Source organism: Pelophylax lessonae, assembly GCF_965119305.1.
Source record: "Pelophylax lessonae genome assembly, chromosome: 11".
NCBI lineage: Eukaryota > Metazoa > Chordata > Amphibia > Anura > Ranidae > Pelophylax > Pelophylax lessonae.
The window spans coordinates 143,642,486-143,667,905 of record NC_138778.1 but is presented as its reverse complement, the minus strand read 5'-3'; the positions used below and the strand labels follow the sequence as shown (position 1 = coordinate 143,667,905).

At 45.8% G+C, this 25,420-nt stretch overlaps 1 protein-coding gene across 1 annotated transcript in view; it reads left to right on the top strand.

The window, feature by feature from the left end:
* The window catches only part of CBX8 (chromobox 8), a 115,193-nt gene extending 98,594 nt beyond the window's left edge, over positions 1-16,599 (top strand). The window contains exons 3-5 of the mRNA XM_082272387.1: positions 10,846-10,911; positions 12,257-12,323; positions 14,983-16,599. Coding sequence (XP_082128513.1) covers positions 10,846-10,911; positions 12,257-12,323; positions 14,983-15,816 — 967 coding nt within the window. The 3' untranslated portion in view covers positions 15,817-16,599. The remainder of the gene's footprint in view (positions 1-10,845; positions 10,912-12,256; positions 12,324-14,982) is intronic.
* Positions 16,600-25,420: the final 8,821 nt, after the last annotated feature.

Genomic DNA, 25,420 nt, shown 5'->3' with positions numbered 1-25,420 from the left:
GCACCGTACATCTGGGAGTGCCAGACTGCTTTCGTACAACTGCGGCGGGCGGTCGGCAAGCGGTTAAAATATCATTGGACTCAACTGAAAATAACGGTCACTTTTTTTTAAAATAAAGCTTTTTATCCTGTTGTGTTCATTTTATAAAATTAGTCTTCTGTCTATTAGCTGTAGAATTGAAAGCCTTTCTTCTAAGACTTATTGTTACCCATTACCGGTAAGCACAACCAGGACGTCCCTCACCATTACAGTAGCTCAAGGACAGAACATGATTAACCACTTCTGGACCAGAAGGTTTACCCCCTTAATGACCAGACCTTTTTTTGAGATGCATCACTGAATTAATTTAACGGACAATTGTGCGGTCGTGCACAATTTTACTAGTGATGGCAGTGATCTGCGATTTTTTTTTTTTTTTTTTTTTTTTTTTTTTTCCGGGACTGCAACATTGCAGCAGACAGATCGGACCCCTAACTGACATTTGTGACACTTTTGGGGGGACCAGTGACATGATTACAGTAATCAGTGCTAAAAGTATGCACTGTTACTCTAATAATGACACTGGCAGGGAAGGGGTTAACATAGGTGATCAAGGGGTTAAATGTGACCCAAGGGGAGTGATTCTAACTAGGGGGGGGCATGGCTTCTGAGATGACCATAGAGAAATGTGATCCTATATAGAAGGATCACATGAGCTCTGTGATCATTTCAGGGAGAAGGACGGGCGACCGTTCTTCTCTCTCAGCGGGGAACGATCGCGGGTGTCAGACAGCAATCAGAGCTGCCTGACCCGTGCATCAGCTTCCCTGCTGCCGAGTGAGGGCCGGGACGCTCGCTCACCCCCCTAGCTTCCTGTGTGCGACAGACATAGACCTACGTCGGTTTGCGCAGAAGGGCCACCCTGCCACAGTAAAAAGGCAGTCGGGAAGTGGTTAGCAACCATCTCAACTAGGGAGCAATTTCTATTTTGTCAATAAGTAACCACTGACATCAGTGATCTTTTTAGCTATCTGTAAGGAAAGTCTTCCCTATGACCAAAAGTGTAAGGATCATTCTTCCCAGTGATCATCACACCCATCTACCATGACCAATGGTACCATTAGTTTAGCAGGGGGTTCCCTGAGGCTGGAAAGTTATTTCAAGGGTTGCTCCATGTTAAAAGGTTGAGAAAGGTGACTTTAACAGATGGCAGTAAACCATGGAACAGATGTAAAAATACAGTGAGGATTCTATTTTTATCAAACTTAGTGGTTCTAAAGGCTGAAGATTTTTTACCATAATGCATTCTCTGCACATAGTGGAGCACTATGGCGGCACTTGGCGAGGGTAAGGAGCACTGATGGGGAACCCCAGAAGTGGAGCATTGGGGCTGCTCTGTGCAAAACCATTACACAGTCACTTTAAGTCATTATCTTAATGTAATAAGTCACACAGAACTATGTCAGGGTGAGATGCCTCTCAAACCAACCCGGTGCTTTAGAAGTAAATGTAACTGTGTAAATGTTCTCAGCCAGTGCTGTTTCGGCCACGCCCACTGACACGTTTCACCCCCAAAAAGCGGAGCTTGGTCAGCCCTGCTGGGCGGGGCAAAACGGGGCAGCAGGGTGGCCGGAGCAGCACTGGCTAAGGCCATACACAGTTACATCCACTTTTAAAGCACTGGGCTGGTTTGACCGGCGGCTCACCTTTTGAACATGTCCACACTGCTGAATTAGTGTACTGATGCCTGCTCCCCCATTTCTAATCACTGGCAGGGAAATCTTTTATCCTCCATATTTAAGCAGCACATCAAGTCCATACTTGATCACACAGAACTATAGTTTCTTTCTAGTAAAGGGAAATCAATGGGCGAAAGATTTCTGTCATGCCTACCCCTAACGCAGGTGGTCAGACACTATAGCTAGCTTTTGTGTTCATCACTTATAGCAGGCCTACCAGTACTCGGTTGTCCCCAGGTCCTATACACAATGCTATAGTGCCTGGCTACCATGCTGGGCAGGCACAAACTGAGCACAGCAAATGGGTACTTGCGGTTAGCAGACACAGTGGTTCAGGGACAGTCCAGGTACACAACAGACCAGGTTTAGAATAGTCAGAGTCAATCCATAGTCAAAAAGGCAGGCAGAGTTCAGAGAGTAGTCCAAGTCATAATAGGGAAATCCAAACAGCAGAGCAGGCAAGACAAACAGAAAGCTCAAAGCACGTGTTAAACACAATATCACAAGCATGTGACTGCAGGCTTGGCTTGCTTAATTCAGGTTTGGTCTCCACGCAGAGACTGGCTACATCAATCACCTTGCAGGTGCACAGATAGACAGGGAGAATGCATCACTGCCTAAACCAGGCTGCTGGAATGAGACCAGCAGCTATGATGGAGCAGGAGCGCTACACACTCCTGACAGTTTCTCAATTTAAGGGATTCTTTGGCAGGTTCAGGAGTTTATCATACTTGCTGGCTTATGGATAATAAAAAAGGTATCCGCAGACTAGGCAGATAGCAGATATAAATTTATAATAGAAGCATGAAACTGCAATCCTGGACCCAATAACTGAACTAACAAGCCATAGAGTCAACCAGTAATAGTCAGCGCAGCAGGGTTATGTTCTTTCCCCAGGCATATTGCCTTAGAAGGGGCAGCCTAAGATTTTTGTAGAGATAAAGCTTTTGACTCCAGCATAAATTAAACGCACTATACAGTGAGGGGTAAAAAAAGAATATTTGATCCCCTGCTGATTTTGTACGTTTGCCCACTGACGAACAAAATGATCAGTCTATAACTTTAATGGTATATTTATTTTAACAGTGAGAGGCAGAATACCAACAAAAATATCCAGAAAAACACATTTCAAAAACGTTTTAATTTGATTTTGCATTTTAATAAGTGAAATAAGTATTTGAATCCCCTATCAATCAGCAAGATTTCTGGCTTCCAAGTGTCTTCGATACAGATAATGAGCTGAGATTAGGAGCACTCTCTTAAAGGGAGTGCTCTTAATCTCAGCTTGTTACCTGTATAAAAGACACCTGTCCACAGAAGCAATCAATCAGATTCCAATCTCTCTACCATGGACAAGACCAAAGAGCTGTCCAAGGATTTCAGGGACAGGATTGGAGACCTACATATGGCTAGAATGGGCTATAAGACCATCTCCAAGCAGCTTGGTGAGAGGGTGACAACAGTTGGTGCGATTATTTGTAAGTGCAAGAAACACAAAGGCCTCCCTCAGGTTGGGGCTCCATGCAAGATCTCACCTTGTGGAGTTTCAATGATCTTGAGAATGATGAGGAATCAGCCCAGAACTACACAAGAGAATCTTGGCAGTGATCTCAAGGCAGCTGGGACCATAGTCTCCAAGAAAGCATTTGGTAACACACTATGCCATGAAGGACTGAAATCCTGCAGCGCCCGCACAGGCCCGTCTGAAGTTTGCTAATGAGCATCTAAATGATTCGGAGGAGAACTGGGTGAAAGTGTTGTCAGATGAGACCAAAATTGAGCTCTTTGGCATCAACTCAACTCGCTGTGTTTTGAGAAGGGAGGAGGAATGCTGCCTATGACCCCAAGAACATAATCTCCACTGTCAAACATGGAGGTGGAAACATTCTACTTTGGGGGGGATTCTGCTAAGGGGACAGGACAGCTTAACTGCATCAGAGGGACAATAAACGGGGCCATCTACCCTCAAGTCTTGGGTGAGAACCTCCTTCCCTCAGCCAGGGCATTGAATATGGGTTGTGAATGGGTATTCCAGCATGACAATGACCCAAAATACACGGCCAGGGCAACAAAGGAGTTGCTCAAGAGGAAGCACATTAAGGTCCTGGTCTCCAGATCTTGATCCCATAGAAAATATGTGGAGGAAACTGAAGGATCAAGGTACCAAATGTCAGCCTTGAAACCCTAATGACTTGGAAAGGATCTGCAAAGAGGAGTGGGACAAACACCCTCCTGAGATGTGTGCAAACATGGTGGCCAGCTACAAGAAAAACCTCTTGCCTCCTATGATTGCCAACAAGAGTTTTGCCACCAAGTACGAAGTCATGATTTGCGAAGGGTTCAAATACTAATTTCACTCATTAAAATGCAAATTAATTTATAACTTTTTTTAAATGCATTTTCTGAATATATTTGTTGTTGTTCTGTGTCTCACTGTTAAAATCTACCATTAAAATTATAGACTGATAATTTCTTTGTCAGCGGGCAAACGTACAAAATCAGCAGGGGATCAAATACTTTTCTCTTTCGTTCATTGATGGACACAGCTCCAGATCTTCTTGACCCTTGGGTTTATGCTGCCCCCTACAGGAGTAGAACACTAGGCGGGAAAAAGTTTGACCACCTATAGGGCAGTTCCAAAAGGTATACTACCACTTCCTGCTATATCTTCAGTTTTTTTTCTGCCTAGTCAGGAGTAAGGACCTAGTTTCTTGCTGGGATCTCCTAGCATTTTTTCCTTTTTTTTAAATTTTAGTTTTTTTTCTTTTATTTTCTGTTCCTGTGAGAACTACAATCAACTGCCGGACTGGGCGACGGACTGGATCCTTACAGTCTTCCCAGTCTGGCCTGACCTTGGCTCTGCACTAGGTTGGCCGCGACATAGCCCAACTAGACGGGGGCTGGCCGGCGAGTTAGGGCTCATGAGGACACCATGAGGAGTGCCTCTGGCCCACAGCACCCCCATTCTATGATGGTGCGGTAGTCTGCCCAGCGGTGCCCACCCGGTCCCAAGGTGTGAGTAGTGTCCCCCCCCCCCCCACTTCTGGTGGTTTTTCAGGGTGGACGTGGGCAGCTCCCTGGTTTGGTCGGACCCCTGAGTGCCCTTCCCTCAAGGTCCTCCCCCTCACTATCAGGGTCCCTCTGCGGACCACCCCCCATTCATTCACCCATGACTAGACCCCCTTTGTTTTTTTTTTTTTTTGTTTTTTTGGGGAGGTGGTCCGGGGGGGGGGGCGCACCACCGGCTGTGCAAAACATGGTTTTGGGGTATGGTCCTGGTGGGGGACCCTAGCAGGGTTCCCTTTTACTGGGGGCCGCGTATAGCCGCCATTTTGCAGTGGATGACTGCATGTATAATCGGCGGCCGTGTTTGTGTAGTCTGCGGCCATTTTCTTAGTTTCCCATTGCGATCACACAGTGGCCATGTTTTTGAAGCCTATGGAATGGTGATTCAGCGGTGGGCCTCTAGTGGTAGTTCCTGTACTTCCTTTTTCTCTTTTATCACCGCACGGCGTGCAGCCTGGCTCTCTAGCTCTGTCTCTTAGGAGGGGGTGGTAAGTCCCTGTGGGTGCTAAAGGGCTCCCTCCTTTCTCCTTTTTGTATTTGGTGCCCTGGGACTTGTGATGCTGCTGGTGCAGCGGTGGGAAGAATTTTTACAGCAATTTTTAAACTTTTTTCTGGTGGTCCCTAGGTTAACCATGGAGTCCACTGGAGCACGTGTCACCACCTGACCCCCCTCTCAGAGGCTGCAGGGTCCAAGTCTGCCTTGTCCACTTTGACAGCGACTGCAGTCACTGTTGTCCAAAGTAGATATGGCCCTCCAAAATAGGATGAGCAAAAAGCGTACTTTACCTGCATCCTCTGTCTCCTCAGATTCTGAGGTTGATTCGGCCACCGCGGACACGAATCACCCTACTGGGTCTGCGTCTACGCACCCTGAGTGCTACAGCCGCACATGAAAAAGTGCTAGTGGATGCGCTGATTGTATCAGTGCGGTAACTTTGAAATTGGAGGACGCAGCTACGCCGGTGCTATTTGGTACCCGCAGAGCCTCCAAAGTAGCAAAGGTGTTTCCCTTTCCCCCCCTATTTTGACATTGTCACGACGAGTCAGTGGGGTTCACCCAAACGCTCTGTCGGGGTTCCTAAACATTTGCTTGAAGGTATCCTTTTGCAGAGTCCCTATTAAAGAAACTAACAGTACCACCTGTGGTGAACTCGTGGGTTTACAGGTTGAATAAAGCCACCCTTCTCCCGGTGGAGGACTCTCCATCCTGTAAGGACCCTTTTGACGAGATGGCTGAATCTCTGGTCCGATACCTTTTTTACCATGGCCAGTTCCATTCTGCAGCCGGTTTCCCAGACCTTTAGGGGAATGAACTAAGCTCCTGCGGCAGGATTTGGAAGGCGGACAGTCCCCTACTGACCTGGCGGACCAGTTGGTCCAGGGGTTGCACTATATCTGTGATGCCTCTCTGGATGCAGCCCCCTTTAGCCTGTGGGGTGTCCGCGACAGCGGTGACTCTTTGCCGCATGATATGAAACACTGGTTTCACTGGAAACACTGGACCAGGCTTCCAAGAACGTATTGACTGATCTCCTTTTTGTAGGAGACCGCTTGTTCGAAGCTTCCATGGAAGAGATAACTAAGGGTCTTACTGAAGGTAAGAGCACTCTGCTTCCACAGACTACCAGAAGCAAAGAGCCTGGTCGCAAACGTGGTCCTTTCGTCCCTCAGGATCTAAGGACCAGAGATCAAAATCCACCCATTACCCCCGCAAAGGGTTCCAAGAGGCCCTGGCCTTGTAAGTCCCAGAGCGGGTTCCTCCGGGACTGCAGACAAGCCCGCTTCTGCCTGAAGAGAGGACGTCCTTTGCTTCTTTCCAGATCCGTGGACACCCTTGGTTCAAGACAAATGGGTCCACAAGTTGATTCGGTCCGGTTACTAGATCGAGTTCCGGTCCTTGCCTCAGGCAAGGTTCTTCCCTTCCAACCTGTGTTTGGCCGCAGTGTTAGCATTGCTAAGGCAGAAGGGGATTGTGGTACTGGAGTACTTGGACGACCTCTTTCTGCGAGCAGAGTCTCCGGGTGCCTTTAAAAGACAGTCTGGACATTTCGGTGCAAACTCTGCAAGAGTTCAGATGTAATCTGAATTTCCCAAAAATCGGTTTTGGCCCCGTCCACCAAGCTGGACTATCTAGGCATGACCCTGGACACGGCCTCAGCCTGGGTGTTTCTTCCGGAGGTGAAACTCCAGAAGTTGCAGGATGCATTACGGCTCCTGTTGTCCAGCTGGTGGTCATCACTCAGGACTTGTATACAAGTGCTGGGCTTGGTCTCCACCTTTGAGGCGGTTCTGTTTGCTCAGTTCCATGAGGGGATCCCTGATCTGGTGGCTCTGTTCTCCGGGGCTTCGACAGGGCAAATCCTTTCTCCCCTGTACTGGACGGTGGTCACCACGAATGCCGGCCTGTTTGGTTGGGGAGGTGTCTTGGGCACGGTTTGTGCTCAGGGGGTTTGGACTCTGGAGTCCAGCCTGCCAATCAACATCCTGGAAATTTGGGCGATAAGGCTTTGCCTGACCCAATGCATGGTTCGTTTGCAGGGGCACCCGGTAAGGATTCAATCGGACAATGCCACAGTCATGGCATATGTCAATCATCATGGGGGCACCAAAAGTGTCCTAGCGGCCGGGAAAGTAGCTGGAATTCTAAGGTGGACAGAACGGTTAGTTCCAGCCACCTCTGCTGTACATATTCCAGGGGTGGAAAATTGGCAGGCGGATTACCTCAGCCGGCGTTGGATCAGGGAGAAGTGTCTTTCCACCAGGAGGTGTTTCATCGACTGTGTCTCCGGTGGGGGACTCCCGATGTGGACTTGTTGGCGTCTTAACAGGAAGGTGCAAAGGTTCGTAGCAAGGTCGATGCCACAGACGCTCTGGTGGCTTCTTGGGGCCAATATCATCTGATGTACACATTTACCCCGATAACTCTTCTGCCAAAACTCTGTGAAGAATCGAAGCAGAAGGGATTCCGGTCATCTTTATGGCTCGGGACTGGCCTCACAGGTCCTGGTATGCAGACCTAGTGCGGCTGGTCGCTGATGTCCCTTGGTGACTTCCTCTCAGGGAGAATCTGTTCGCTCAAGGACCGAACCTGCTTTACAGTCGCTGGCTCTAATGGCTTGGCTGTTGAAAGCCAGGTGCTGAAGGATAGAGGGGTGTCTGAATCGGTGATTCCTACGCGGTTAAAAGCTAGAAAATATACTCCTAGGAAGATTATTTTATCGAGTCTGGAAGGCATACATTGCTTGGTGTGCGTCCCCCCCCCCCCCCCCGTTCACTTTCGCTGTCTCGTGTTTGAGTTTCTCCAAAGAGGTGTAGATCAGCATTTGGCCTTGGGTACCATCAAAGCCCAGATTTCAGCCCTGCCGATTTTTCTTTCAGCGCCCGTAGGCCACGAGTTCCTTGTTTCACACCTTTGATCAGGGGGGTCCCCCACCTGGCTCCCCCCTGTGAGATCTCTGTTACCTCCGTGGGACCTCAATTTGGTGCTGTTGGTTGTTCAGAAACCGCCTTTTGAAAATATTTGTGAAGTTTTGCTGCTTACTGTGTCACAGAAGGTAGCCTTCTGGTGGCTATTACTTCTGCGCGCAGGGTTTCGAAGTTGGCTGCATTGTCTTGTCATTCATCCTATTTGGTGGTTCACAGAGACAAAGTGGTGCTTTGTCCCTACCAGTGGTTCCTTCCTAAAGATGTCTCTGGTTTCCATTTAAATGAAGACCTTGTTTTGCCTTCCTTGTGTCCTTAGCCTAAGCATCCTAAAAAGATTGTCTTAAATTCTTTGGATGTGGTTCGGGCAAACCGGCTGTACCTGGCGGCGACCGAGTCAACCCGGAAATTGGGATTCTCTTTTTGTCCTTACAGATGGACCCCGTAAGGGGCTGGCCGCGTCTGCGACTATTTCTAGATGGATCAGGCAGATGGTTATGCAGGCCTATTCCATTAAGGGTCAGGATTTTCCTTTCCCGGTTAAGGCGCACTCTACCAGGGCGATTAGTGCCTCTTGGGTCTTCCATCATCAGGTGTCAGTATTGCAGGTATGCAAGGCGGCCACCTGGTCCTCTGTGCACACTTTCACAACATTTTATAAGGTGGATGTCTTGGCATCTGCGGATGCTTCTTTTGGCCGCAAGTTTTTGCAGGCCACTGTTGGAGAGGATTAGTCCTCTTTGAGGGTGTTTTTTGTCAGGTGAGCTCCAGCTGTTCCTGGTTGAGCTCCTGTTTACCTGGTTTGCTATGTTTAGCCTTTGGGAGGGGGGGGGGTGGGTGTTTTTTTGCTGTGTTGTTACCACCCCTCATGTTTACACTGCTTTGGGATGTCTCAAGGGTCAAGAAGATCTGGAGCGGTGTCCATCAATGAATGGAAGAGAGAACTGAGTTTTTGTCTCACCGTAAAATCCTTTTCTCTGATGTTCATTTATGGACACAGCTAGGGCTGCACGATATTGAAAAAAAAATCACATTGCGGTATTTTTTCCCCAACGATATATATTGCGATATTTTTTTGCGGGGATCCTCTTCGTCGTCATTTTTACTAGTGCAGAGTTACTACAGCATGCCCCCATTTGATGCAGAGTTACTACAGCGTGCCCCCATTCAATTCAGAGTTACTACAGCCTGCCCCCATTCAATGCAGAGTTACTACAGTGTGCCCCCATTCAATGCAGAGTTACTACAGCGTGCCCCCATTCAATGCAGAGTTACTACAGCGTGCCCCCATTCAATGCAGAGTTACTACAGCATGCCCCCCATCAATGCAGTGACCAGCGTGTCCCCCATCAATGTAGTGACCAGCGTGCCGTGTCCCCTTCAATGCAGAGAGACTTACCTAAGGTAGAACACAGCCTGACATCCATCCCACATGTTCAGTCTGCCCCGCAGCTAGTTCTCTTGACTGAGCGGTGAGCGTGCCACAGCGAACCAATCACGTTGTGAGTAGCGGCACAGCGAACCAATAAGGTGTGCAGGCACGCGTGATTGGTTAGCTGTGCAGCTGCTCATGGCGCGCTGCTCACCGCTCAGTCAGCAGAACTAGGCTAGCTGCAGGCAGACTTGAACGCGTGGGACGGATGTCGGACTCTGTTCTGCTACAACCACTGTGAGTCATCCCGAGTCCCGACTTCTCCCTGCCTAATGCCTATGCCTTACTATCGTATCTTCGGGGATGTGACTATCGCCTGCAGCATGCTAGTCTATTTCACATTGACTATCGTTCAGCCCTAGACACAGCACCCCCCTCTATTGAGCTGGGTTTTATGTTCTACTGACACTTCTTGTTAGAAAACTGAAGACCTATAGCAGGAAGTGGGAGTATACCTCCTTGGACCACCCTATATTCGTAGTCAAAACTTTATTCTGCCTAGTGTCCTACTCCTGTAGGGGGCAGCATAAACCCAAGGGAACTTTGTCCGTCAATGAACATCAGAGAAAATAATTTTACAGTAAGACAAAAATCTATTTTTTTTTTTTCCCTCACTGTAGGTGCCTTGTCTATCAGTTAAATCTGCATGCAAGAGTCTTTATGTGCATAAAGTGCCCAGGGTCTTATGCAGAGTTACTGTTTAAAAGGATACTTGGCTTTCAGGATTCATCCTTGTACGCACACTTAAGCCTCTTACACACAATGAGAACATCGGACGAACGATTGTCCATTTTTGTTTTTTTGCATGCTAGTACCATATCAAAATTGAAGAGGTTACTATAGTTACAAAAATTCTCATACGACAGAATTCAACTTGGGAAGTGATTTCATGTTTTTATTGTATTGTAATATATGATTTCATTTCTGAGCATGCGTTGTCTTGGTCTTCCAATTTTTTGTTTTTTTCCGGACTAATACTGTACTGATAAAATAAGAAAAAAATGTTTGTCCCTTTTTTGGATGAAGTGTGATCGGGTCTCAAAAGCTGTGTACGAATGATCAGATTGTCATATGACCGCTTCAAAAGCAGTATTTTTCGTCCGATTTTCGGATTGTGTGTACTCAGCATTAGTGTGTAACATTGCTTACTCCAACCCTAAAGGTGGCAACATATCACTACGCAATTACAGTTCTGTTTCCTTTCAGGTACAGCACTTGGGAACCAGAGGAAAACATTTTGGATGCAAGATTGGTGTCTGCATTTGAGGACAGGTCTGTAGCTCTCTGATTTAAAAAAAAAAAAAAAAGAAAATTTTGTGATTACCACTTGACATCTGAAAGATTTGCCCGTCAACCACCCCCCCCCCCCTCCCTGACCAGCCCACAGATGATTTAACTGACAGTTGAATGGTCATTCAACACTGTACTCAAAACGTATGTCCTTTTTCCCCACAAATAGCGCTTTCTTTTTAATGGTATTTGATCACCTTCTTTTTTCTCAAAAAAAATAAAATAAAATGTTTTCTTTTGTTCATTGACAGACACAGCTCCTGATATTCATAACCATTGGGTTCTACTCCTGTAGGGGGCAGTATAACACTACACAGAAAAGAATGCTGGCTACACCCATTGGCAGTCCCAGGGGGTATACTCCCTCTCTCTGCTATAGACACTCCTCCTAGTCCGAAGTAAGGACCTATTTCCTTGCTGGGATCTTTGGTATTGACACTGCTTGTGGCTATAGCAGAGAGCAGGAGTATACCCCCTGGGACTGCCCATGGGTGTAGCCAGAATTCTTTCCTGCCTAGTGTCCTACTCCTGTAGGGGGCAGTATAACCCAATGGTTATGAACATCAGGAGCTGTGTCCATTAATGAACATCAGAGAAATGGATTTTACGGTAAGTCTAAAAAGCCATTTTTTTTTACTTTCTGCTCTAAAACACATTCAATGAAAACATGTAAAAAAATCAAATTTCTTTATACATTAAGTCCAATATGTATTCTGCTACGTATTTTTGGAAAAAAATCCCAATACACGTATATTGATTGGTTTTCACAAAAGTTAAAGCGTTTACAAACTATGGGATATTTTTATCCATTCTTTATACTAGTAATGGTGGCTATCAGCGACTTATAGCGGGACTGGGATATTGCGGCAGGACAAATCGGACACCTAATTTACACTTTTTTTGAACCAGCGACATCTCCCCTGCTGTGCTATTGTGTTCTGACGGGACGGGGGGGGGGGGGGGGGGGGCCTGCCAGAACAACTTCAGTCAGCACTCTCAGCCATTGGCCTTTTTTTCGGTCATGACCCTTCGACAGAAGCCAGCTAAACGGCTGACTTCTCTCGGGTCTGCTAATATACACACTTTCTTTTGAACCGGCCGATGCTGTCTGACATTCGGCCCGTGTGTACTAGGCTTTACTCCTATAGTATAGGTCACAGGAAGCCTTTATAATGTGCAGTAAATCACAGTAACTTGCTAATTTATTTTATTTTTTTTTAAATCCCTAGGATGATTGCACACTCACCCCCATGTGTAGTAAAGCTGAAATCCAGGAACGTAGTTCAGAGAATGCTTAACTTTTTACAATATTTATCTTTTATTCTAGGGAGCGAGAGAGGGAAATGTATGGACCAAAAAAAAGGGGTCCAAAACCGAAAACATTCCTTCTAAAGGTGAGATAAATCAATCCACTTCATATTTTAGTGTTTTTTACTGTATAATAAAGTATTTGTTTCTGTCAAGGGTAGCATACTAAAGGATCAGTTTACTATCCATAGAATTTCAAGTACAAAAGATGTATAGTAATAATTTTGTGGAATTCCAAAGGTAATATTTTTTCCCAGATAATTTCCAGTTTCTTGTCACATAAATAATATTTAAAGTATGACATTTTTATTAATTTAAATGCAGCTTTCTGTAGGTTTCAGATGTTCAGACAAGTTGGATTTCGCATACGGGAAATATTTGAAAAACCAGGTAGCTGAAAAGGAGCTAATCAGATTTTCCTAATGATTGTAAAGCCCAGTTACAGGCTTTGTTAAAATAGAAAAACAACTGCACCCCCCCTACAGACTCGGCGCTGTGAGATTCAGCGCTGGTCTTGTTCCAGTTTGAATGACACCCACCATTATTCAGCCCACTTCCAATGCGTCTAGTGCGTTGAATGCCAACCTCCTGGGGGGTTCATAGGAGAATGTTGCAGTGAATGGTGCCAATGGTAATGTGGTTCTCTCTTCACTGCAACATTAAAGACCCACCTTTAGCTAAAAATAGAAAAGAAAGAAAAGACCTACTCACTCATCTTGTTAATATTTACTACTCACTTGACCCTTCCATCTCGACTGTCACCCCCATTGGTTCACTTCACATCTGTGCTGACGTGGGATTGTGTCCCCGAATGCATTTAGAGACATGCACCTGCACAAATGTCAAATTGGTACTAGTGGCAATGTCCATGCACCTGCTGCATTCCAATTGACACAAATGAGACTGCTCGCATGTGGATTCATAGAACACAGCCCTTGTGCGGGTGTACACATTGATAAGGCCGGTGTGAACAAGGCCTAAGTTTGTTCTGTATCTTGGCCACATTATTGTTCTGGCATGTGCCATGGTTTCATTGCAGAATACACTGTATAGAGTATACAGTGCCTTGCGAAAGTATTCGGCCCCCTTGAACTTTGCGACCTTTTGCCACATTTCAGGCTTCAAACATAAAGATATAAAACTGTAATTTTTTGTGAAGAATCAACAAATGGGACACCATCCTGAAGTGGAACGAAATTTATTGGATATTTCAAACTTTGTTAACAAATAAAAAACTGAAAAATTGGGCATGCAAAAATATTCAGCCCCTTTACTTTCAGTGCAGCAAACTCTCTCCAGAAGTTCAGTGAGGATCTCTGAATGATCCAATGTTGACTTAAATGACTAATGATGATAAATAGAATCCATCTGTGTGTAATCAAATCTCAGTTTAAATGCACCTGCACTGTGATAGTCTCAGAGGTCCGTTTAAAGCGCAGAGAGCATCATAAAGAACAAGGAACACACCAGGCAGGTCCGAGATACTGTTGTGGAGAAGTTTAAAGCCGGATTTGGATACAAAAAGATTTCCCAAGCTTTAAACATCCCAAGGAGCACTGTGCAAGCGATAATATTGAAATGGAAGGAGTATCAGACCACTGCAAATCGAAGACCTGGCCGTCCCTCTAAACTTTCCGCTCATACAAGGAGAAGACTGATCAGAGATGAGGTGGGAGACTCTGTCCATAGGACAACAATCAGTCGTATACTGCACAAATCTGGCCTTTATGGAAGAGTGGCAAGAAGAAAGCCATTTCTTAAACATATCCATAAAAAGTGTTGTTTAAAGTTTGCCACAAGCCACCTGGGAGACACACCAAACATGTGGAAGAAGGTGCTCTGGTCAGATGAAACCAAAATCAAACTTTTTGGCAACAATGCAAAACGTTATGTTTGGCGTAAAAGCACCACAGCTCATCACCCTGAACACACCATTGCCACTGTCATACATGGTGGTGGCAGCATCATGGTTTGGGCCTGCTTTTCTTCAGCAGGGACAGGGAAGATGGTTAAAATTGATGGGAAGATGGATGGAGCCAAATACAGGACCATTCTGGAAGAAAACCTGATGGAGTCTGCAAAAGACCTGAGACTGGGACGGAGATCCAACAAGACAAGGATCCAAAACATAAAGCAAAATCTACGATGGAATGGTTCACAAATAAACATATCCAGGTGTTAGAATGGCCAAGTCAAAGTCCAGACCTGAATCCAATTGAGAATCTGTGGAAAGAACTGAAAACTGCTGTTCACAAACGCTCTCCATCCAACCTCACTGAGCTCGAGCTGTTTTGCAAGGAGGAATGGGCAAAAATTTCAGTCTCTCGATGTGCTAAACTGAGAGACATACGCCAAGCGACTTACAGCTATAATCACAGCAAAAGGTGGCGCTACAAAGTATTAACTTAAGGGGGATGAATTTTGCACGCCCAATTTTTCAGTTTTTTTTATTTGTTAGTTTGAAATATCCATTAAATTTCGTTCCACTTCATGATTGTGTCCCACTTGTTGATTCTTCACAAAAAATTAGTTTTATATCTTTATGTTTGAAGCCTGAAATGTGGCAAAAGATCGAAAAGTTCAAGGGGGCCGAAAACTTTCGCAAAGCACTGTAGATAGATAGATATACTGTTGGAAAACCCATAAAGTTTGTACTGGATCACTAATACTAATTTAGAGTTAAATGCTAAATAGCTTGTGATTACTAGATACTTGTACCAAGTAATACAATTTCTTCCTTTACAGGCTCAAGCTAAAGCAAATGCAAAGACCTACGAATTCCGAAAGGAGTCTACGCGTGGTGTAAGAGTTCCTTACCCCAGTCATCCTGCTCAGCAAATACCATCTAGGGCAAGGGAAGGGTTAAGGAGTGCCCCAAACTCTCCACAAGAGAGCAGCGGGGCAAATGATGATGTCTTTAAAGAGAGATTAAGCAGGCCAGATAATGGAGGGGAGCGATTTACATTACACTTTAAGAAAAAGAAACATCACCGTGGAAAGGGACTACATAAGGAAGAGGCTCAAACCATAAGAATGTCTCCTACTAACCACAGTAGTCAGGTTGAACATGTGCCTGGTTCTACCAGGGTACATGAAGCAGGACCACTAAAATATAAATCGACATACAGCGTCATACAGCTTGCAAGACGGCAGAACTCAGAACTGGGGTCAACAAGCCAGACCGATCTTTGTTTCTCACCTAAGGAACATGGAGATAAACACACAAGACACGATCAAAAGTCAAGTTATGATGGACATGCACATAAGACAAATTTTAGAAGTGATACTAAAAGTTCTAAATCCCAAGAGACAATCATCCCAAGAAACAGGCACAACTCTGGATACCATCAACAGGTATCTGATTTCTACAAGGATGCTTTGGTAACACATGGCGGAAAGCCTTCTCTTATTGCTCGTATTCCTGTGGCTAGGATACTTGGGGAACCAGAAGATGAGACTTGGAGACCCTCAGCAGACAACTTGGAGAAAGTCATAGTGACAGATGTGACTTCAAACTTTCTGACAGTGACAATAAAGGAAAGCAACACAGATGAAGGATTTTTTAAAGATAAAAGATGATCCTATTTAATATATTTGTATATGTAGCATTCACAAAGTTAGTTGCTGTAGTATTTTATATGTATGTGTAAATATTATATACCCATACATTTTTCACAAGTACATAAACCTTTGTAAAATATATTGTAAAATAATTAAATAATTCCTTATATAAAGAGAACAGCGATGCTGCACCAAGAAAAAAATATACAATATATTTGGAGTTCAGGCACCTATATAAACACACAGCATATTTTGCAATATTGAATACACACACAAACCTATATAATACATACCTATAAAACAGTGTATCATGGTGGATACATTTTTTTTTTCGACACTTTAAAAATAGACTCCTGTCAAAGTGAAAACCGTTCTCTGAAAAGAGATTAAATACAAGGTAAATTAAATATAATAATGGCGATCACCTGTATGTAGTCAAGGGTGTGAAGTGACTATAAAATAAATGCACATGTATCTAAAAGGTCTAAATTCTGATAAGTCAGTATCGTGGCATAACCTACATTATGAAGACAAAAAAAGGCTCTAAGCAACCTTGTGAAATTGCGTCGGAATTGGATAATGGAAGGCCACTGAAAATCCCTTGGAGTACAGTTATATCAAATATTAAAAAATGTATTATTTTTTATACAGGATTTATATAGCACCAAAAGTTTACATAGTACTTTACAACGTGAAGGCAGACAGTACAGTTAGAATACAATCTGATACAGGAGCAATCAGAGGGCCCTGCTCCTTAGAGTTTACAATCTAGAAGGGAGGGTCAAGTGATACAAAAGGTAATGACTGCTGGAGAAAATAAAAGTACAGTTGTTAGGTGTGAACATGATAGGCTTCTCTGAAGGGAAATGTTTTTTTTTAGGGATCACCTAAAAGTGGATAGAAATGGAACAGTATGTCACAGTTGTAAATCGGCAACAGGCTGACCAACAAAAGTGAGAGATTGTGCAAAAGGGTAGTTCGTGAGAGAAGCAAACAAGTATTACAACTCTAAAGGAGTTATGCTGTCCCTGCTGAACCAGCCAGATTTAATCAGTGTGTATCAACCACCACCCAACAAAGTCAATGTTTTGAACATCTTCTCTAGAAGGAAAATTTTCCTTGATCAGCAGCTGCAGCAACTGATCAATTAACTATGATAGGAGCTGGTGTTGCTGTCAGAATGCATTGTCTTGGGGTTGCTATTGTGGTTTCCTTCCATTCATTTTCTGTGTAGATGGAGGAATGTAGGTTTTTTTTTTTTTTCAGCCCTCTGGCTTAACTTGAAAAACTGACAGCTGAGATTTTAGATATTATGCATGCAACTGTTGCCAGGGTGCTTTATTAGTTGCATCTACAGTCATGGCCAAAAGTATTGGCACCCCTGCATTTTTCAGATAATGCACCACTTCGCCCAGAAAATAGTTGCAATTTCAAATCTTTAGGCACTCTTATAATTCTTTCTTTTGATTTATTTCTTTTGATTGTATTGGTATGGTACAAAAAAGTGGAGAAACAAAAAGCTAATTCTGACATATTACGCTCGAAACTCCAAAAATGGCCTGGACAACGTTTTTGGCATCTCCTCCAAGTTATATGAAACAATTGTATTCCCAGTTTGTGATGCTCCTGTAATTTGTAATTAAGCTCACCTGTATTAAGTCGCTGACAATATGGAAATCGCATAGTCAACTGGTTAAATTGGTGAAAAATTTACTCAACGGTTCTGTTGTCTCTGTGTGCCACACACAGCATGGAGAAGGGAAAGAGCAGCAAATAATTTTCTGAGGCTTTGAGAACAAAAATTGTGGAAAAGCATGGAGATTTTTAAGGTTACAAGTTCATCTCCAGAGATCTTAATGTTCCTGTGTCCACTCTGCTTAACATTGTCAAGAAGTTTACAGCCCATGGCACTGTAGCTAATCTCCCTGGACGTGGATGAAAGAGAAAAAACGATTAAAGATTGCAACAAAGGATTGTTTGAAAGGTAGATAAAGAACCTCGATCAACTTTCAGACAAATTCAAGCTGGCCTCCAGGGCACAGGCTACAACTGTATCAGCTTGCACCGTATGTCATCATCTGAATAAAAAGGGACACTATCACTATGGTAGGAGACCCAGGAGGACCCCACTACTGACACAAACAAAAAAAAGCCAGATTTGAAGTTTGCCAAAACTTACCTGAGGAAGTCAAAATCCTTTTGGGAGAATGTGCTGTGGACAGACTAAACAAAATTGCAGCGTTTTGGTAAAACCCATCATTGTACTGTTTTCAGAAAAAGAAATGAGACTTTTAAAGAAGAGAATACAGTCAGACATGGTGGCGGTTTACTGATGTTTTGGGGTTGCTTTTCTGCTTCAGGCACTGGATGTCTTTACAGGGTGCATGGCATTATGAAATCTGAAGACTACCAAAGAATTCTGGGGTGCAATATAGGGCCCAGTGTCAGAAAGTTGGGTTTCCGTCAGAGATCATGGGTCTTACTGCCGGGTAATGACCCAAATCACACGTCAAAAAGCGCCAGAAACAGTTTAAGACAAAGTGCTGGAGAGTACTGAACTGGGCAGCATTGAGTTGAGATCTATATCCCATAGAGCACCTTTGGAGAGAGCAGTTGGGAAAAGGAACCCTTCCAATCTGAGAGACCTGGAGCAGATAACGAAAGTCCGAAAATTCCAGTAGAAGAGGTGTAAGAAACTCATTAATGATTACAGGAAGGAATCAATTTCAGTTATTTTTTCCAAGGGGTGTACTACAAAATAATATATTGTTATCCAGTCCATTTTTGGAGTTTTGCATGGAATGTCATATTTGGCTTTTTGTTTCTCCACTTTTCTTTCGTTCATTGCCGGACACCACTCCAGAATCTTCTTGACCATTGGGTTATGCTGCCCCCTACAGTAGTAGGACACTAGGTAGGAAAAAGCTTTACCATGCCTATGGGGCAGTCCCAGGGGATCTACACCTTTACTTCCTGCTATAGACACTCAGTTTTTCTTCTGCCTACTTAGGAGTAAGGACCTTGTTCCTTGCTGGGATCTCTGGTCCTAGCATTTTTTTTCTTTTTTAAAGATTTTTTTCCTCATTATTTTCTGTTGCTGTGAGAACTACAATCAACTGTCTCCCCAGTCCGGCCAGTGAGCACGACCCGATCTCAGCTTCGTGCTAGGTCGGGCGCGACATAGTCCCACTGGACGGGTGGTCACAACCGGAGTCACGGCGTACCTCTGCCCCGCAGCACCCCATTCCAAGATGGTGCGGTGGTCTGCTTTAAGTGGTGCCCACCCGGTTCTATGGTGTGGTAAGTAGTATCCCCCTCTCCCTTGGGGATCTTTCGGGGTGGACGTGGGCCCCTCCCTGGGATGGTCGGACCCCCGGGTTTCCCCTCAATCCTTCCCAGCCCATCTATACAGTCACTGTGGGTCTTTTGGCCGCCAACCCATACCCCCACCCCCTCCTCCCCGGGTGCGGTAGAAGCTGGCTTTGCCACCTGCTCCAAAAGGGGGGGGGGGGTTGAATGTGGTTGCTGCTTACCAGGTTGCACAACGGGGGGTTTTGAGCGGGTTACCTGCCTCCTGGAGATTAGTGACTGGGGCAGGGATGTCCTTTGGGCTCCCTGCGTTGGTGGTTGGGCTGGGGGAGCAGATGTTTTATCATCCGTGGTATGCGCCTCATGCGGCCGGATCGGGCCAAACATTTAGGCCTTGTCTTTTCAGCCTACTTGCAGCTGACAGGCCGAGCTGTCTGAGCTACTGACCAGACTGTCCAAGCTGGGGAGCGGATGTTTTATCCTCCGCAGGTACACGCCTCACGTGGCCGGATCGAGCCAAAAATTTAAGCCGCGGCTGACGGTCCAAGCTGTCTGAGCTGCTGAAGCTGACAGAGCTGCTGATGGGCACCTGCCTTCCACCCCGCTGCCCTGGATGGTCAGCTCTGCTGGGGCTCGCGTTCTGGTGGCTGGTTGTCCTCAAAAATGTAGGCCCGGCTTGCGGCTTACTGGGTCGCAGCCTGCGGGCCACATGGCTGCTACGGGTGCTGCCGTTGGGGGGGGGGGGGGGCCTCAGCAAGTTTAGCTGAAGCCCCCCAACTCTCTCCCTGGGCCTCTGCCGGACTGTGAATCCGGGCAAATGTGGCTGGGCCGCCACTGAAATTTAGACTGCGGCCTGCTGGTTAGCCAGGTGCCTCGCTTAAACCAGGTGGTGCCTTGGGGGGCGCTTCATTTTTAGTGACAGTGTAGCAGCCATTATTGTGTGGATGAGGGTACTCTGCCTGCCTGTCTGTGCCACCACGAGCGCCCCCGCCCCCCCCCCAAGGGGACTATGTCATATTATGTCTTCTATGGAGGGCGACCCTCTTGCTTTTTTGCGGTGTCAAATAGGTGGTCCTCTTGTGGACCTTTGGCCGGCGTCTTCTTGCGGGACTTCAGCGGCCTCCCCTGCTTATGTTTTCAGGGTAAGCTTAGTTTACTGGGTCTGTGTTCATGCACTTTGAGTGCTCTGATAGTCTGATAGTGAGGATGATTCCTCTTTTACCGCATATGCGCATGAAAAGGCACTAGGGGATGCACTGATTGTACCAGTGCCGGAAATTTTAAACATGGGGGATGCTGCTGCGTCAGAGATGCTGGTCCCTTTTTGTGCTCGCAAATTCTCTGAAGCGGCAAAGAACTTCCCGCCTACTGTGACAAAATTTTTGCGAGTCAATGGAGTTGTCCTGAACGCTATATGGCGGTGCCTAAGCATTTCGATAAATTGTATCCCTTGAGAAGTCTCTGTTGAATAATTGGGCAGTACCACCTGTGGTGGACTCTCTGGTCTCTGGGCTGAATGAAACCACCCTAATTCCGGTAGAGGAGTCTCCGGTTTTTAAAAGATCCTTTTGACAGGAGAGCTGAGACTTTGATTCGCCACATGTTTACTAGGGCGGTGTTCACCATAGCATTGGTGTCCCAGGCTTTAACGGTCCTTAGGGCGGTATTCACCATAGCATTGGTGTCCCAGGCTTTAACGGTCCTTAGGGCGGTATTCACCATAGCATTGGTGTCCCAGGCTTTAACAGAGTGGGCAAAGCTTTTGGAGGAGGAACCGCTTTTCCCTGCATTTTGCCGAGCTGGCGGACCAGTTGGTCCAGGGATTGCAGTTCGTCTGTGATGTCTTTTTAGATGTGGATCCCTTAGTCTCTAGGCTGTCCATGATAGCAGTGGTCCATTGGCACAGGATATGCCTGAAATGCTGGTCTGTGGACCAGACTTCCAAGAATGCCTTCTCTGATCTTCCCTTTGTGGGGGATCACCTGTTCGGATCCTCTCTGAATGATATTGTTAAGCAGGATTTCGAGACATGGGATCTAAGTCTGTAAGGACTGCCTCTGGAGGTTCCAATAGGACCTGGTCTGGTAAGCCAAGTGCGGGTCCTTTGGACCCGTGGACCTCCCTAATTCAAGACAAGTGGGTCCATGAGCTGATTCAATCAAGATCAAATCAAAGCAAGAATCAAAACAAGATCAAGTTTCAGGCTTATCCTCAAAGGTTCTTTCCTTTCTTCCTGCCTTTATCCCCAGACCACCTGCGAGGTCTCTTTGGGGCTATGCAAGACTTGGCTACTACAAGGGATGATTGTTCTGGTCTCAGAACCGGAACGTGTTTTTTTTTTCATGGGTTTTATTCAAACACGTTTACAGGTCCCAGGACATTAAGCGAGGTACGTCCAATATTGGACCGCAAAGCTCTGAACTGCTTGTGCGGGGTACAGATGTTCAGAACGGAGTCCATTCGTGCAGTAGTGGCATCCCTACATCAGGGGGATCTACGGGCCTCTACCGATATCAAGGACGCTTACCTTCATATTCGGATATGACGGTCATCCGCGCCTCCCCTGCTTCCTGTAGACAAGGAGCATTATCAAGATGTCTTGCCTCTGCTCCTCGGGTCTTCACAAAGTGTTGGCCCCGGTGTTAGAATTGTTGCACCAGTGGGGATTGTGGTACTGGAGTACCTGGATGATCTTCTGCAAGCAGAGTCTCCGACTGCTCTGGCGGACAACCGGGAGATTACTGTGCGCACTCTGCAGAAGTTCGGTTGGAAATTAAATTTCGAGGTATTGGCTCTGGTTCTTTCCATCTAGTGGGACTATCTGGGTCTGCTCTGGACTCCGCCTCTGCCAGGGTGTCCCCTGCCCCCCCCCCCTCCCATGGGACAAGCTCCAAAATCTGCAGGATGAATTTGTCTCCTGTTGTCCAGCAGTTCCGTTGTCTTTCAGGACTGGCAAGCGGGGGTGGTGGGTCTGATGGCGTCTACCTTCGTGGCGGTTCCGTATGCACAGTTCCTCCATGAACCCTCTGCAAAGAGAGATTTATGTTATGTGGGGCAAGAATCCACAGTCTCTAGAAAATCTGATCCTGTTGAGCTGGGGTACGAGAGGTTCTCTGATTCTGTGCCTTCGCTCTCAGGCGCTTCCACAGGTAAAAATCTTCTCCCCCCCCCCCCCCCTATACTGGACGGTGGTCGCCACGGATGCCAGCCTGTCCGAATGGGGTGGCGTTTTTTGGCATGGATTGTGCTGGGGGGCATCTGGACTTTGGAAGAATCCAGACTACCGATCGATACACTGGACATTTCTTCCGGAGGTATTTCTTCAGTTGTGTCTCCGGTGGGGAACTCCAGAGCTGGTGCTGTTGGTCTTTTGTCTAAACAGGAAGGTGCTTGGGTTTGTGGCACGGTCTCGGGATACTCTGGCCGATGCCACAGACACACTGGTGGCTCCTTTGGGGCCAGTATCATCTGCTATACGTCTTTCCTCTTATAGAACTGCTGCCAAGATTCCTGTATAGGGGTAGGAGAAGAAAAGCAGCGCCACCTCAGTGTAGATTAAAAGGTTATTTATTACATAAAAACAATGTAGTAACTCACACAGAGGAAATAGTTGTTCAGCAAATGGTGATGGTTCATCTGCAACACTGCAGGGATGTTAGGAAAGTACACTGTGGTGGCCGTGGTCCTGGCTGTGCCGGTGGAGTCCGACACTTCCAGTGTTTCTGGCAGCGTTCCGTATCCAGGCTTACATCCAATAGTGGCAGGGGGGTGCTCGCGTTCGGAGCATGCATGCTCCTTCCTCAGGCGATTCCTGCGTAGGTTTGAGGCAGAAGGGACAAAGGCCATCCTAATGGCTCCAGTTTTGCCTCGCCGGTCTTTGTACGAAGCTCTGATACGGTTGGTCGCCGATGGTCCTTGGAGACATTTTGGAAATCTGTTGGCCCAAGGTCCAATCTTCCATCTTGCCTTACAGTCTCTGGCTTAACAGCTTGGCTGTTGGAAGCCTGGTGCTGAAGGATAGTGGGTTGTCTGACTCGGTGATCCCCATGCTGCTGCAGGCTAGTAAATGTACTTCTAGGGAAGATTTACCATCGCATTTGAGGAGCGTACTTTGTGGCCGGTAATCTCTTGGGTTCACCCCTGCTCGTTTTCAGTCAAGGGTTTGGCTTTCCTCCAACGAGGTATTGAGCAGCGTTTTGGCCTCGGGTACAATCAAGTGCCCAGTTCAGCCTTGGCAAATTTCTTTCAACGTTCTTCTTTTGGTTTGCAAGTTTGTTCAGGGGTTCACCATTTGGCTCCCCCAGTGCGATCTCCATTGCCCTTGTGGGATCCCAACTTGGTGCTGTCGGTTCTTCTCTAACCGCCGTTAAAATATTTGCGAGATTCCTCAGCTTACATTGTCCCAGAAGGTAGCCTTCTTGGTGGCTTTTTCTTCTGCATGTAGGGTGTCGCAGCTGGCAGCTTTTGTCTTGTCGTTCACCTTACTTGGTGGTTTACGGAGATAAAGTGGTGCTTTGTCCTTGTCAGTTGATCCTTCCTAAGGTTGTTTCTGGTTTCCAATTGAATGAAGACATGGTGTTGCCTTCCCTGTGTCCTAAGCCTAGAGCCTAGGCATCCTAAGGAGATTGCCTTGCATTCTCTGGCTGTGGTGTGGGCGTTCAGGGTGTACCTGGCAGCTACCGAGTCGATTAGGAAATCAGACTCGCTATTTGTCCTTATGGATGGACCTCGCAAGGGTTTGGCTGCGTTTGCCGTGACCATTTCCAGATGGATCAGCCAGACTGTGGTGCAGGCCTATTCATTAAGGGTCAGGTTTTCCTTTCCCTGTTAATGTGCATTGTACGCTAGCGCTTAGTGCCTCCTGGGCCTTCTGCCATCTGGCGTCAGTGATACAAGTTTGCAAGGTGGCCACTGGTCATCTGTGCACACTTTCACAAAATTTTTACAAAGTGGATGTGCTGGCATTTGCAGATGCTGCTTTTGCCACAAGGTTTTGCTGGCTGCTAGTTTTAGAGGACTAGTCCCCTTTGAGGGTGTTTGTTTCAGGTGAGCTCCAGTTGTTACTGTTTGAGCTCTTTGTTACCTGGTTGGCTAGGTTTAGCCTTTGGGAATTTATTTTCTGTGTTTTTTTCCCACCCCTCATGTTTTGACACTACTATGGGACGTCCCAATGGTCAAGAAGATTTGTTCGACGGACACAGCTCCAGAATCTTTCTTGACCATTGGGTTATGCTGTCCCCTACAGGAGTAGGACACTAGGCAGGAAAAAGCTTTACTACTCCTATGGGGCAGTCCCAGGGGATATACTCCTACTTCCTGCTATAGGGACTCAGTTTTGTTGCAAGCAGTGTCAGAAGAAACATGAGTCCCTATAGCAGGAAGTAGTAGTATATCCCCTGGGACTGCCCCATAGGCGTGGTAAAGCTTTTTCCTGCCTAGTGTCCAACTCCTGTAGGGGACAGCATAACCCAATGGTCAAGAAGATTCCGGAGCTGTGTCCATCAATGAACATCAGAGAAAAGGATTTTACGGTACGACAAAAATCAAATTTTTTTGTCATACCAATATAAACAAAAGTTTTAAACCTGAAAATGCCTAAACATTTGTAATTGGAACAATTTTCTGGGCAAAGTGGTGCAATATCTGACAAATGCTGGGATGCCATTTTTTGACAATGACTATATGGAGAGTGGAAAAAAGTCACTGTTAAAAAAATCCACATGACATTTCACCTACAGCTTGCCCGAAGGCATCTGGCAGCTCTAAAGGTAGTTGGAAGAAGTTTCTGTGGTCTGATGAGAGGAATATTGAGCTTTTGGACAATAGGAATAAACAGTTTGGCATAAACTGACCACATAATTGTAAACAGACCATCCAAACTCTTTAAAGCATGGTGGTGTAAATATGATGCAGTGAGGGTTTCTCTCTGCACCATGTCCCGCAAGGCTTGTAAAGGTAAACTGAATACAGGAAAACCTAAACTAGGAAGATTTGTCTTCCAACAAGGCAATGACCTCAATCATAGAGCTATAGCTACTTTCTATGTTTCTGTTCGTCGCCACCTTATTTCAGATTGTCCTTTGATTCTGATCATGCGCAGTTTTTCCTCTATTCATTAATTTCCTATGATTAATGTACACAATGAGCAAAAATTGAAATTTATGGTTTATGTATGAAAACATTTTTCTGACTTGCACCTTCATTTTTTTTTTTTTTGTCTGATCAGTTGGCATCACCTGTTGTTGAAAGCACTATCTTAATGATCAGATAATCAACTGATAGTTCCTGATATAGAACATTTCTTCCACTTTTC